At 55.8% G+C, this 14,161-nt stretch overlaps 7 protein-coding genes across 7 annotated transcripts; 4 read left to right on the forward strand and 3 right to left on the reverse strand.

The window, feature by feature from the left end:
• Positions 1-82: 82 nt before the first annotated feature.
• PHSY_003474 (hypothetical protein) lies at positions 83-1,224 on the reverse strand (the record flags this gene model as incomplete). Its single annotated transcript, XM_012334093.1, has 2 exons — positions 83-708; positions 858-1,224. The coding sequence occupies 2 exons, from the start codon at positions 1,222-1,224 to the stop codon at positions 83-85; spliced, it is 993 nt and encodes a 330-aa protein (XP_012189483.1).
• Positions 1,225-1,616: 392 nt separating this feature from the next.
• On the forward strand, positions 1,617-3,800 carry PHSY_003475 (potential p-nitrophenyl phosphatase; the record flags this gene model as incomplete). Its single annotated transcript, XM_012334094.1, has 1 exon — positions 1,617-3,800. One exon carries the CDS (start codon positions 1,617-1,619, stop codon positions 3,798-3,800), a length of 2,184 nt encoding a protein of 727 aa, XP_012189484.1.
• A 471-nt stretch (positions 3,801-4,271) lies between these two features.
• On the forward strand, positions 4,272-4,985 carry PHSY_003476 (UTP-glucose-1-phosphate uridylyltransferase; the record flags this gene model as incomplete). The annotated part of the gene is made up of 1 exon (XM_012334095.1): positions 4,272-4,985. One exon carries the CDS (start codon positions 4,272-4,274, stop codon positions 4,983-4,985), a length of 714 nt encoding a protein of 237 aa, XP_012189485.1.
• Positions 4,986-8,023: 3,038 nt separating this feature from the next.
• Positions 8,024-9,178, forward strand: PHSY_003477 (amino-acid permease; the record flags this gene model as incomplete). The annotated part of the gene is made up of 1 exon (XM_012334096.1): positions 8,024-9,178. The coding sequence occupies one exon, from the start codon at positions 8,024-8,026 to the stop codon at positions 9,176-9,178; it is 1,155 nt and encodes a 384-aa protein (XP_012189486.1).
• Positions 9,179-9,820: 642 nt separating this feature from the next.
• Positions 9,821-10,711, reverse strand: PHSY_003478 (hypothetical protein; the record flags this gene model as incomplete). The annotated part of the gene is made up of 1 exon (XM_012334097.1): positions 9,821-10,711. The coding sequence occupies one exon, from the start codon at positions 10,709-10,711 to the stop codon at positions 9,821-9,823; it is 891 nt and encodes a 296-aa protein (XP_012189487.1).
• Positions 10,712-11,056: 345 nt separating this feature from the next.
• Positions 11,057-12,526, forward strand: PHSY_003479 (hypothetical protein; the record flags this gene model as incomplete). Its single annotated transcript, XM_012334098.1, has 1 exon — positions 11,057-12,526. One exon carries the CDS (start codon positions 11,057-11,059, stop codon positions 12,524-12,526), a length of 1,470 nt encoding a protein of 489 aa, XP_012189488.1.
• Positions 12,527-12,597: 71 nt separating this feature from the next.
• Positions 12,598-14,139, reverse strand: PHSY_003480 (potential acid sphingomyelin phosphodiesterase; the record flags this gene model as incomplete). Its single annotated transcript, XM_012334099.1, has 1 exon — positions 12,598-14,139. One exon carries the CDS (start codon positions 14,137-14,139, stop codon positions 12,598-12,600), a length of 1,542 nt encoding a protein of 513 aa, XP_012189489.1.
• Between the last annotated feature and the right edge of the window lie 22 nt (positions 14,140-14,161).

Raw genomic sequence — 14,161 nt, forward strand, 5'->3', positions numbered from 1 at the left:
GCAGCACACACGAGACACCTCCTGGAATACAAGATGGACATTGGTCGAGGAAAGGAAAGATCATACATTGTACGATGGACGATTACCCACTTCTCGCCCCACCGACAGGCTCATCCGGATCGCGCTTGAAAAAGTCATTGACGCCCGAAGCGACGTTGCCCCACCAAGAGTCTCCCTGATTCGCATTGGCATTCGAATCCCCTCGTCGTCGTCGTCGTTGCTGCTGTTGCTGCCTTGTCCTGGAACGCGTATTATACGCCGTCCCCTCCTCCACCCCCGCTGTGGTGCGGAATCGATCGCCGACACCTTGAAACCAACCACTCGGGTCCTGCTGAAACCTTCGCAGCTCGTCCTGTACCTTGCCCGTTGCTCTGAGCGCAGACAAGGCGTCGATGCCCTGTCTCTGGCCCTCGGTGACGACGGTGCGGAGGAGCGAGCCGAAATCAACTCCTCCGTCCGAAGGTTCGGTGTCGGAGGAGCGGCCGAACATGTCGGCAAAGGCGCTGTAGCCTGCACCTAGGTCGTCTGCAAGGTCGTCGTTGGCGTCGAACGAGAATGCACGTTTGTTGGCTCGTGTGCGACGACGTGTTGATGATGATCGTTGTTGGCGACGGCGGGCATTGCGAGCTGAGGCTGAAGAACCACCGGACGTGGTGAGATCCGGAAGCTGGGTGTAGAGGGTATTCATGAGCGGACCGAGCGAGTTGACTGAGCAAGAGGAATGGAATGAGAGCTCGGTCAGCCTTTGAATACTGTCGCAATGCAGAGCAATATGGCAGAGTCGGAGCGGATAAGGAGAGAGGACATTGAGTCAGGGATCGACAAGCGTCGCCGTGTTGGGATGCAGTTCTACTTACGCTGGCCAAAAAAGCCTCCTCTGCCGGGTACTGTCCCTGTGCTGTTGATGGCATCAGTGTTGTCGGTCCACCACGCCCATATGGCGATGAGACCACCGATGATGGCGCCCCACTTGATTCCGAACCACGCGAGCGATAGCATGGAGCGAACCGTCCTGTACGCGGTGAGGAGCGCAAAGTAGGCGAGGAAGAAGGTGATGAGCGGCGGAAGCAGCGTGGACGACCATGATGCGGGGTTGTTGGCGCTACCGAGCAGGGTGTAGATGAGATTGGAGAAGCCTGCTAGCACTCGAAAGACGGGATCAGGGATGACGCTGGAGAGGAGGTCGTGGAGCAGGCCACTGGCGTCTTGTGCAGCGTCCGCCATGGTTGCACAAGGAGGGTTGCTGGTCCGACGTCGAGTTGGGAGGGTAATGAGCAAGACCTTTGAGGGATGGCTTCGCCTTTTGTAGCCAGCTTCTTCGATGCCGCTGCCTCGCCGACGGAAATGGAAGAAAGATTCAGAATGCGATAGAGTGAAGAGCGACAAGAGTGATGATGTGGACAAAGCCAACAGAGACGTGGAAGGTGAGAAGGAGCGAGTCTGCAGTAGTCATCCACGCTCACATGGTCCCTGCATCGCGCGACCTTTCCTGAATCACTTTTTTTTGGCGTAAATTTACGTGGAGGAGCTGCGATTTTTCATTACAAGCGATTCGTCCGATGTAACAGACGCACAAAAAACGACGTGGGAGCACGGCCCGGGATGGATAAGCGAAGATGATTGTCGGCATTTGCCGATTGGAAGAAAGGAGTGCGCATTGCTCACTCGGCTATCGATCCTCTCACCTCTTACCATCATCGTCCATCTCTTCAACGACAACAATGTCGCGCTTCCTCGGGCGACTGTCTCGCACACCTTCGGCTCAATCCATCAAGAGCCAGGCTTCTGCTGATAAACAGCTCCCGCCAAAGACGTCCGACATCCTCACTACTCCCGCCCCAGGATGCACCCCCAAACCTGTGGAACCTATATCGGCTGATCAGCAACGCAAGCTGGCAGACCTCGAGCAGTACATTCGTCAAGTCGCCTCCGATACCCCTCCGAAAGACGACTACCAAAAATGGGAAGACAAGTGGCTCAACGAACACAACCTCTACCAACGCTACCTGCGCGCCGCAAAGGGTGATCTCGACAACGCCAAGAAGAGGATCAAGTCGACGCTCGAGTGGAGGAGAGATTTCCGTCCAGAGATCATCGCACCCGACAGCGTATCAAAGGAAGCAGAGTCCGGCAAGCAGATCGTAACCGGCTTCGACAACGACGGCAGACCGCTCATCTACCTCAGGCCCGCCAGGGAAAACACTACCCCCAGCGATGCACAAGTTCGCTACCTCGTATGGACTCTCGAACGTGCCATCGACTTCATGCCACCAGGCGTTGAGAACTACGCCATCATCATCGACTACCACAAAGCCACCACACAGTCCAACCCTTCCCTCTCCACCGCCAGGACCGTCGCCAACATCCTCCAAAACCACTACGTAGAACGACTCGGTCGCGCCTTTGTCGTCAACGTCCCCTGGTTCATCAACGCCTTCTTCACTGCTCTCGGTCCCTTCCTCGATCCCATCACAAAGGACAAGATCCGATTCAATGCCAATCTCGCCGACTTTGTGCCTGCAGAACAGCTTGATGCCGAGTTCGCCGGAGGCAAGTACAATTACGAATGGGACTTCCAAAAGTACTGGAGCACTTTGATCAAGGTCGGAGGCATCGCACAGGATGGCACTCGCAACAACGATGGCGCTGAGCAAGCGACATCCTCTCGGGCTGAGGTGGACCCGGTGCAAAGACACGCAGATGCTATCGCAGCTACACAGCTTAGTGGAGATGGTGCTACCGAGGGTCTTGGTGCCGCTGCTGGCAGTACTGCTGCTCTCGCCGTTGCCGGAGGCGGAGCTGCTGCTGCCACTGCTGCTGTCGCCGCTGGAAATGCTGAAAAGACATCTTCGTCCGCCTACAAGTACCTGAAAGGCACTTCAGATTACGAAGATCTCCTCTCCAAATACGACACCTTCCTCTTCGACTGCGACGGTGTATTGTGGTCAGGCGACGAAACCATCCCTGGTGTCGTCTCTGTCCTGCAGAAACTCCGTCAGCGTGGCAAGTCGGTCATCTTTGTCACCAACAATGCCTCCAAATCTCGCCAGACCTACCTGAAAAAATTCGCCGGCATGAACATCCAAGCCTCTCTCGACGAGGTCTTTTCGTCTTCGTACGCATCGGCCGTCTACCTGAAAAGGGTGCTCAACTTCCCCGCCGATCGCAAGGTGTACGTGATTGGTATGCACGGGATCGAGGAAGAGCTCGACGCCGAAAATGTCTTGCATTGCGGAGGCACCGATCCGGAGGACAACAAGTTTTTGCCTGCGCTCGATTTCACCTCGTTGCAGAACGACGATGCCATCGATCCCAAAGTCGGCGCTGTCGTTTGCGGATTCGACATGCACATGTCCTACATCAAGCTCGCCAAGGCCTTCAAGCACCTTACTCGACCCGGGTTCGATGGTCCCGTCGAAGCCAACGCCGAGGGAGGCGGATGCCACTTCATCCTGACCAACGACGACTCCACCTTCCCCGCCAAAGGTGGCCCCTGGCCTGGAGCAGGAAGCCTCTCCGCTCCCCTCATCTTCTCCACCAAACGCACCCCGACCATCGTCGGAAAACCTCACAAACCCATGCTCGACTGCATCATCGCTACAAAGCACTTTGACCCCAAACGCGCCATCATGGTCGGCGATAGACTCAACACCGATATCGAGTTTGCCAAAGCAGGAGGGATCGCGAGCATGTTGGTGTTGACAGGTATCAGTAAGCGCGACGAGATCGAGGGCGAGGAGGCGAAGACAGTGCCAGATTACTTGATCGACAGCTTGGGTGATCTGGATGCGGTTGCGTAGATAGGGAAATAGAAAGATCGAATAGGTTAAATAGAAAGATCGAATAGATTTGATTCGGAGGCACATGATATGCTTGAACTTTGAAACGCAGACGTGTGGCTACGCCCAGACGGCTTCTCCGTACACCGACGGGGGCTTCCGAGACGTGGACAACCACTCTTTTCTCGAACTCTCTCCGTCTCTCCCTCTCTCCCTCTCGACCTCCGCTCCGCTTCGGCTTGCGGCGTAGACAGTGACTAGCGAGCCGACACATTGTAGCAGCTGAGTCAATGAAACACGAGGAGAATGCGTTCCCGCAAACCCGCTGGATGAGCATATAACCCTTCCTTTCCGCTCTTTCGCTCCAATACACACACATCCTTCGTGTCATCGAACAACCTATTGTGGTTCTACCATCCTGCAATTCATTCACCTCTCAACCTCAGACCGCTCATATCTCTCCGCCTTTGACCCTGTGATCTACATTCCAGTATGCCAACCTCGACCACATCCCACCCCCCTCCCCGTCCGACATTCGATCAGGCAACCTGCGAGATTATCGTTCACTATCGCGTCCCCTCTATACACATCTCTCCGGCTGATTTTGTCAATCCTGTTTTCCTCAATCGACCTGGCGAGCTTTCCACAACCGACTTGGATGGCAACGTATATACAGCAACACATCACATCAGATGTCTGCTGTCCGAGGTCTCTCAATGTCTTGCAATTGTTCCGATGACGTTCGTGAGGGATTTCAAAGTGGTCACCCCAGGTTACTTGAATCCAAAGAGGGAGGAAGAGGACGGTTCGGAGACTTCAGCAGACGAACGTGTTGACAATCCTCCAGCAACGCAGACGAAGTGCGACCAGCAGGAAGCAATGAACACACATGTCGATGCGGACGAAGAAAGCCAAGACCAGCACAGAGAGCAACAGGATTGCGATCACGACAAGCGCCAGAGGCCGCTCGGAACTCTTGCAACTTATCAGCTTCTCCAGCAGCGGCAATGGCAGGAAGCTCAGCAGCCGAAGTCTGATGATCGCGACTATGACGACTTGGACGATATCGTCCCCGACTACAAACAGGACGGAGAGGATGTGCAGCAGGAGTCGGTCGGCAGATCGAACAAACGAAAGGTTTTACCCTTTGGATCTACGGTCATGGAGGCGCTGCAGGCTGGAGTGAAGCGCAGGAAGGAGGCTTAGGCGCAGCATTGCGACGGAAGCTGGTCTCCCACGAATTCGACCATTGTCAGTATACAGGTCCACCATCTTGGTCGCAGTCAGTCCTGCTTGAAAAGCGTCGCGGTTCTACGTCAAAGATTGAGTGCACGAGAAGAACGCTTGATATTGTAGTCGACTTGTTTTGGTGCGTGGCAGCCAGCGTCAATTCATACGGTCAGACCTCGGCGCTCCAGTGCGGGATTTGTCGGGCAAAGAATACGAGGTGCGACAAGCACGCACAAGCTGACATGGCAGGCCGCCGAAGCCAGAGCTGTCAGGTACACCTTACGCCTATGAATCGAGCGATCGAGACGAGGGGTATCACCCGATCGGTCCAATTCCAAGAGCTCGCTCTCGACCCGACACGACGGGTTGCGGTTCGCGGCTGGCGCCCGGGAAAACACCCCCGCACGGTAACCCGAGAAATGCGGCGTGAAAGAGATGCGGGGTAAAAGACAACATTGTCAGACAGTGTAGTGCCCTGCCCCCAGCTTTTGTGACGACGGGTATCTGATGCAGCTCACACCAATGCGACCTTGTCAATGTTCAGACAGTGAATGCTCAGTCGTCGCATTCTGAAAGCCATGGACGAGTGGGTCAGGCAGCGAACAGAAGATGAGGGTGAAGAATCCTTGAAATCGGGGTCGATCGGGTACCTCAGCAGAAAGCGGACATCTGAGACGAAAGAAAGACAGGAGGGATCGTGCAGCTCGACAGCCGGATTCGGTGGAAAATACAGGTTCAATTGGGCAACGCGTCACTTGCTCTCCAGATCTTTTGCACGCCCGGTTTCAGACGTCGAGCAAAACTCCATGTGACCAAAACGAGTAGATCGACGAGCCCCGCTTCCTACCCTTGCACCCTTGATCCACTGCAATGCTCACGCCATGGTTCTCGAGTCTTGGTCCCTCTACACATCGCTGTGGCTGCTACAGAAACAGATTCGGACTGCTTCACAGTCAAAAAGAAAGATAGGAATTGGGAAGTGGTACTCTCACATCGAAATCATGTCCGACAAAAAGGGCGCAAGCGGGGCGGGGGTTGATCAGGACGGATGCGAGAGAGTTGCAAAACGCGAGCCGCTCGCAAATATCGTCGCCTTCCGCTCCTAGAGCGAATAGACAGAGACAGGCAGGGGCGCCAAAAAACATTAGAAATTCAATCTCCGATCGAAGTGAGGCGTAACAAGCTGCATGATGAGGTCTGTCGAGGATTCCCCCTCTGCATGACGCTTGGGAAAACTCTCTCACTCTCTCTTTGCGCCTGGCTCGAGGCGTTTGAAGGTCCGAACAAACATCCGCATCCATTTTTCACGCACACGCCTCCCCTCGACGCTTTGGACGGAGAAACGTACGACGTCTGCCATGGGGGAAAGCGGGAACTGTACGTTGATGGTCGACAGTGTCACTGAGACGTGACGTGTTTTTTGAAAGTATACTGTTCTGTTAAAGTGGAGATCGCAGCCTGGTTGAAACGCCAGGGAAACCTTCTCTTGCATTTCTCGTAAAGTGGGGAGGCCCTGTCGATTTATGCGAGCCGCGCCCTGTCGCACCTCTACCCTCCAGTGCATTCTCCTGAAATCCAGACTAAGAGTTGAGTGAAATTCTTTTTTTTCCCCCAGTTTTTAGCTCGCTCTGGCGGCGGCGGCTGCTGTTTTGTGTTGCTCCAAAACAAAAAATCGAAAGAATAACCCCGTCGTGCAGATGGAAACCTCCTCGCTTAGCCGTTGTATGCAACCACAATCGACGGTCTAAGCGAGCGAGAGAAACGCCAATTCGCCCTTAATTTCGCTTCTGCCCTAGACACTCGCCTCGTGCCCGTTTTGTCGCAACGCCCGTCGACTGTCAAAGGCAGAGAGAGCTGGTGTGGGTTGTGCGCCCAATCAAACAACTCGCCTCTCGCGGACTAATGAAGCTGCGTTAGTGCCGGAAAAGAGGAAATTCCCCGCTCTCTCTGTCGATCCTTCTTTTTTTCAGCACCTGCGTTCGAGAAAGAGAGGCCCTTGCTTCGTGCTAAGTCGTCTGTGTTGCTGCGTTGCTTGCTTTTTTTGCCTATGCCGCGCTCTGCATGGTCAACAATCGATCCTGCGAAGCTTGGGCCGCCTTTGTGCATCTACCCTTGCACACAATGGAAGGCATCGTACTCGCTCTGCCAAGAAGTCAGCATGGACACAAGCTTTCGCATTGAGAGTTTTTGCGGGTAACAATGCCGCTGAGTCGAGCCGGAGGAGGAAAAAAGAGAGGGAAAAGACAGTGGCAGGGAGGGGCTGAATACGATCTGCGGCATTGGTCTCGCGTAATTCTTCACTGTCCGCTATTGCAGACAGGGCTGGAAGGGGAATTTCTCTCTTTTGATACCCCGCTCAACACTTACGTTTCCCCTCATACGGATGGATGGGAAGGGACCAACAAGGTTGGATGATGTCGTAGCCTCCTCTGCTTTTCGCTTCGTCTAGCAAGCAGGTTGCACGCAAGCTGCGACTCTGTGTGCGTGTGTGTAACGCCCAGCTTCTGCCCCGCTTTGTCGTCTGCCGCCCGCCGCCGCCGTCGCCGTCGCTTGGCCCCTCTTTCCCCCGCTTGAGCCTCGAGCCCCTCACATCGTATGAGCTACTGCCCCTCAGCCTCCTTTCTTCACTTCCAAACGTCGTTGTCGTTGTTGATCCTCCTACCTCATCTTCTCCTCATCCTACCATCCGTCCTTCCCGGTCCACCCCTGCTTTCGACTCGACCGACTCGACTTTCCCTACACTCATCATCATCATCGCCAGCATCACCAGCATCTGTGTCCGTTCGAAACCTTTGACCAAGGCTGCGCATCTGTAAATCATCGCCACATTTCATCCACATACTCTATCGGCAAACTTTACACAAGGTTGTGCAACCCAATCTCGCCTCTGTCGAGCCTCACAACCCGGGAAAATATCACCAACACATCTCGTTCAACAAGTTCCAACAGGTCTTCACTCCTTTCGACCAACCGAGGCGGCACCACGGTGGCCTCTCTCGTATAAACCTCACAAGATGGGTCTTCCACCACGTCGGTCGCTCACGGTCTCCGAACCGGCACGCAACAAGCTACCCGGCGCACCGCACCCGAACTTCTTCCTCGTCGTACGATTCCTCCTCACCGGTCTCGTATGCCTCCTCTCGCTCGCCACCGCCATCATCGCCATCCTCGTCGTCGACTACTACAACAAGCATGATCCCATCATCCGCCCCTCCTGGGGTTCCCTCATCTTCCTCATCATCCTCGGTCTCTTCACTCCCATCATCTACTTCGGTTACAACATCTTCCTACCCTTGATGCCGTTCATCAACTATGGAGATTTCCTCTACAGTCTGTTCATGGTCAAGATCGAGCTGCTGTTGCAGTTTGCGATGGCGGTGTTGTGGGTGTCGGGAGCGCTGGCGTATGCGTGCGATTTGCGCGGCAAGGAGAATTGTCAGTTTGATGGGTATTGGCACTACGAGAAGCCGGCGAACTTTGATCATGTTTGCAAGCTGATCGAGTATGCGGTGGGTTTTGCGTATGCGACGTTCGGTGTGCAGGCGGCGTTGATGGTGGTCGAGTTCTTGTATGGGATGTACATCTTCCTGTTTTTGGACCAGGAGAGTCTCAATGAACCTCACTTTGAGTGGGGTAGGAGGGCGTACAACTACGCTCAGCAGAGCAAGCAGCAGCAGCGTCAGGCTGCGATTGGTAGATCCCCCCGAGCAACGGCGTTGGGAGGTGCTGGTGGTGCCGCTGCTGGCGCTGGTGCTGCTGGAGTGTACAGGAACATGGGCAGGAGGAGTCCTGCTACCGAATCCGTCACGAGCCAAGGCACGAGCGAACGAACGGAAAGCAGACGAGGTGCAGGCTACAACGACCCGGACATGGAGTCGCGAACTTCCGCCCCCGTTTCGCTCGGCAGCAGAGGCAGGAGGGGCGTCGCCTACGGGGGCATGGCGGACGACGACGAGGAGTCCCAGATCGCCGGTCGACCCCGCTCGGCAGCGAGCACGGGCGGTGGAGAAGCCGGACCGTTGGCGTCCGCCGCTGCTGGCGCAGGTGCCGGTGCAAAGGGTCGAAAGACCAGCTCCAGAGGCGGCGGCTCGAGGAGGGCTTCTAGGCGTGGTCCGCTGTCGGACGAGGAAAGCGGTTGGCATCTGCGCGAGGACGATTCCGAACGCTAGATGCCCGACCACGAATGCTTTCTCTTCCCCGATCACTCGACCCACAAACATCAGAGCATGAACCTCCCTCCACTCGCCGCCCGCCTGCCCCGCTGAGATCGTAGGACTCTTGCGTACGTCGTTGCCTCAAGACGACACCGCTCGACCAGTCGCTCATCTCTAGCTTCCCCCTCCTCTCTCTCCTTTCTTCATACACACTCCCTTACATCATTCCCATGGCTAGCGTATAATTCCGCATTCTTCAACTCTCACTTTCTTTCCGCTCCTGCTCTCTCAACTGTCTCTTTTCTCTTCTTCGCTTTCACACACCTTGCTCTTCACTTTTGGTTTTTCTCCCAACCGTTTTACTGTCGTTTGATGTCTTACTCCGTCGATGCTTTGTCTCCTTGCTCTGATTCCACAATGGAAGTTCTATCCCCCATCCCCGCTAAACTATGTGTGCTCTTGGGGTGGTTCGCCGTTCTGCGAAAGACGAAAGTTGCGTGTGCCTTTGTTTCCGGAACAGTGCGTGACACTTCTATGCTCACCCGCAACTTGTCGCTCGCAGGCAGATGTATCGTGTCAATGTGCAGAAGCTGCGATGGCGCCAAGCAGGGTATAAGATTGATCGTCGGTTACAAGTACATATGAGCAGGGTTGCTTTCACTTCTGCTTGCGCACCAGACCAAAGGCATTCGGTGCGTTCTTCTTCTTCTTCACCGCAGGTATCGATGCTGCTAGCGTCGTGGATGGTGGTTTCGCTACAACGTTCGTCGCAGCCGCAGCCTTCATCGCTAGCAGGTCGTGCACGTCGGGTTCGGCATCTTCGTCTTCCAGCTTGCGCTTGACCGCAACACCGTTTCCGTTCGAACCGGTCGAATCGAGCGCTCTGCCGAAATACTTTTGCACGAGGGCTTCATCTTCCTCTGCCGCTCTTGCGTGTTCCTCCTCTTCGAGACTTTCTGCGGTGACCGCTGGAGATGGACCTGTGGATCGATCGTGCAGTTTGGCGAGAACTGCATCTGTATCCACGCGTTCGAGTCGGGCGTTGCGCGTTCGAATGTCTTGCAGCGCATCCAGGATCTCCATCTCTCTCCGTGAGTCCAACGTCCTCGCTTCCAACTGCTTCATCGGATCCCCCTCCATCTTTTCCAGCTTCCTCTCCAGCTTCTCCTCCTCCGTCAACAGCTTTTCCTCCTCCCCTTCTTCATCGTCCTCTTTTGTGGGAACGAAATTCCTGCTGGCCCCGTGCTCAGCCGTGTAATCCGCATTCTTGGGGTCGGTCTTGAAGGTGATCTCGGCGGAACACTGGGTGCAGCGGATGTAGAAGCGGAAGATCTTGATGCCGTAGTAGTCTTCGCCGAGCACGAGCTCTTTGCGGGCGTTGAACTTCTTGCCCTTGTATATGTACTCGCCGCAGGAGTTGCATCGCATCGAGTAGGGGGCCATGAGTCGGACGGTTTGCTGGGCGTCCTTGGGTGCTTTGCGACGTGGGATCTTGGATGGATCAAAGTCCGGAGGGTAGTAGTGGTTGAGCGCTTTGCGGTCCGCCATTGTAGGAGGATGGAGCGCTGCTGGACAGCGATATGATGAAAGATGGTGAGGGCGAGCAGTGTAGTGCAGGAAGAGAAGGTGGGATAAATGTGCGGAAAGGCTGAGTTGGGCGTTTGCATTGAACCCTGAATCGGGGAGTGCCCCGACCCCCGATTCAGGGACTCCAAAGTGGAGGAATGCGAGTGTGTGTCAATCATGTGTGCCAAACAGTGCCGTTTGTGACATGTTGTCCTCCCGCCACCGTCCTCGCACCATCACCTTTGACGTAGGATCAACGACTCGTGTCCAGCACTTCACATAATGACTCCATAACCGCTGCATCTCAATTCAAAAAAACCGGCAGTCATGGTGCCGGCGCCCACCAAGCTGAGCTCGACCACGAGCAAAGCCACTTCGAAACGAAGTGCAGCCAAGCGCCTCCCCGTCGCCTCTTCCTCCAACGCCGCTGTCGTCGATGAAGCTGCTCTGAGGCTCTGCAGACTCGCCTCGTCCCTCCCCAGCGAGCTCATCACCAGCATCCTCGAGTTCGCCGCAGCAACCGCCATCGACAATCCCGCGAAGCTTCGACTCCTCTGCCTGTCCAAATACTACCATGATCGACTCTCGCCCCTCCTCTACCACACCATCGCTCTCTGCTCTTCCTCCACCATCCACGCCTTTGCCTCGCTCGTCAAGTCGAATCCCAAAACAGCGCGTCACGTTCGACGTCTCTGGGTCGGACCCGACTCCTCGTCTTCGGACCTCATCACTGCGCTCTCGCCTCCCGCGTACAACGAAGCGTCTAACATCACGGAAATGCGAGAGCACGTCCACACTTCGGTCCGCTACATCCTACGCTCGTGTCGAAAGCTTCAAGACGTCGCACTGGCAGGCGAACTGCTCAGCCTTCACGCCGCCCACACGTACGGTTCAGCCTGCCAACCGGTGCGGCTGACCAGCGTCAACCCACACAGCTTCGTCGGCGGATTCTCAGCACCGATCTTCCGAAAAGTCAGGGTTTTGAGGATCGTAGATACCAATCTGGCGTTCGAAGAGGCGGACGAGATCAGGACCCTGGCGGAGTTGGAGTGGTTGATATGGACCGCTCCGAAGGATTACGGTGATATTAGCAGGGATAGCAACGTGTTGAGGAGGTTGTTGCAGAGGCCTAGGAAGCACTTCACCGAAGTTACAGAGGAAGGAGAAGGCCAGCGTACGAACGGTCAAACACCATTGTCGCCAGCGACGGCTGCTACTGCAACACCGATCTCCCGAGAACCGCCAGCTCAGGTGGATCGAATGGATCAACTCTGGATGAACCTCTCCGCTCTCGAGCTGTCCGAAGGTCTAGCTCCAGCAAGACCGAGCAAGAACGACCGGTTTCGACGCTTGACCATCCAATCCGCTCAGAATCGATGCGCCGAGTTTCGACATCTTCTCGCCGACTCCTTCCCGCTCCACCCAGCATCGACTTCATCCTCCTCTTCCACCATTTCGGATCCGACAGGCGGGTTAGCAGCAGGACTGGATGCAACGTTCGAAGATCTCGAGAGGGAATGGGATCCCGCGTTGAACGTTCCGACGATTCATCCGACGGTGTTGTCAGCAACAGTGTTGGACGAGTGGGATGCGTTGAGGGATCTGATTAACAATGCTGCGGGGCAGTATAGCAATTTGAGCATGTGGGATGTGGATACGAGCGGCGGGGCAGGTGGAGGAGGTGAAGCGGAGGGAGATGCGGAGAATGCGCTGAGGAGACAGAGGTCGGTTTGGGAATGTTTTGGTGATGTCGGGGTGTCGGATGCGACAAAAGGCTTGCATGCGATTGCTCGATGATGATGAGGGGAAGGCAACATTGACTTCATACAGATGGAATCTATCCAGTGTGAGTGTGTGAGTGTGTGTGTCTACAATGGTGTCTCGATACAAATGAGTTGGGTCTCGAGTGATGTCAAATTGAGCATAACCACCTGTCCCGTCTTTGCGAATTCCGGGACCAGCACAACCCTACATCCTTTCTCCTCCCTGTCTTGCTCCTCCTCCTCCTCGTCAAACCGATACACTGCACTAGCATACGCCGGCTGATTTCCCACCACGAGCACATCCGGTCTCTGCTTCAGCACAAACGGATCGCCCGACTTGAACGGATAGCACCACAACGTGTCCGGCGCAGTAGGAGCCAGATGACCCCACTCCAACGTACGCAGTGCCATCTCGATGCGCGACTCGTCGGATTCCTGGACGTACTTGAAGATGTCGTCGATGTTTTGACCCGAGGTGGCGAGGAGGTTTCGCTGCTGGCCGACGGGTAGCCACGCTGGGTTGGTGTGGCGGTGAAGCGAGTCGAAGCGACCGGCGCGAGGGAGCAGGGCAAAGTGGATGGGCTGTTGTGGGATGGCGACGGATGCCGGGTCCCTTTCGCCGGGGAGCAGGTGGACGGGCATGGCGGAGCATAGATCGGTGAGGAGTTGGTCGAGCGCGAGCGTCGGTGCGGACGAGAAGGTGGGTTGGTCCTGACCGTAACGCTTGGGTTTGTCCTCTTCTTCAGTGCGTGTGGGTGCGGCGACCGAATTGCCGGCGATCACGGCGGCTACGATGTTGGACGCTGAGATGCGGTCGTCCTGCTCGCCGAGTTCGCCTATGAGATACTCGACGAGGAGCTGCATCGAGAGCTGTGATTCGAGCGCTGCATCACCTCCGATAGCCAGGCCGCTCATGAGCACCGCCCACTGATCTTGTGCTTCGTCGACGCTGTGCTTTGACTTGGAAGTGCCGTTCTGGACGCTTTTGGGCGTGGCTTGTGGCGGTAGGGAAGCAAAGACGGCATCGACGACGTCAAAGTCTCCCGCGCGCGTCTCCGTACCCAGCACTGCTGCAACAACGCCCGTGATGAGCATAGACCTCAATGCCGTACCACCACGAATCGCGTCCCCGACCAACTTGACTCGACCTGACTGATCTTCGATGAACAACTCGTCCTTTGCATAATCCACAAACTTGGCTCGTACCGGTTGCGGTGCCAGCCACTGCTCTCGTGTCAGGTCCTCCAGTACGTCCGGTTTGAGGGGCATGGCGCAGTACACGTTGCCGACGACGTAGCAAATGTCACCCTGACGAATGTCGAGGATCCGATCGACCAGCTTGGGCGGGTCGTCCATCTTGACCCTTGCAGCGCCGCCATCGGAAGAGGGGCCGGCATCGGAAGAATCGAGCTGCGACAAAGGTTGGGACTGAGACTGGGAGAAGGAGTCAAAGTTGTCGATCCATCGTGATTTTGCTCGCGGAAGGATGCGTTTCTTGAGGTAGGCGAGACGGTAGTCGTACAGTTGGGCGTATTGTTTGGAGTAGGAGCGGGAGCCGAGCGGGACGAGGAATGCCTTGGAGAGCTCGGCGGCGGTGGTCTCGTCGGAAGGTGGAGCCACAGATTGACGCTCTATGGTCGATGGCATCGTGTATCGTGTTTTATGCCGT

The sequence above is a fragment of the Pseudozyma hubeiensis genome (genome assembly GCF_000403515.1).
Source record: "Pseudozyma hubeiensis SY62 DNA, scaffold: PHS36, whole genome shotgun sequence".
NCBI classification, from domain to species: domain Eukaryota; kingdom Fungi; phylum Basidiomycota; class Ustilaginomycetes; order Ustilaginales; family Ustilaginaceae; genus Pseudozyma; species Pseudozyma hubeiensis.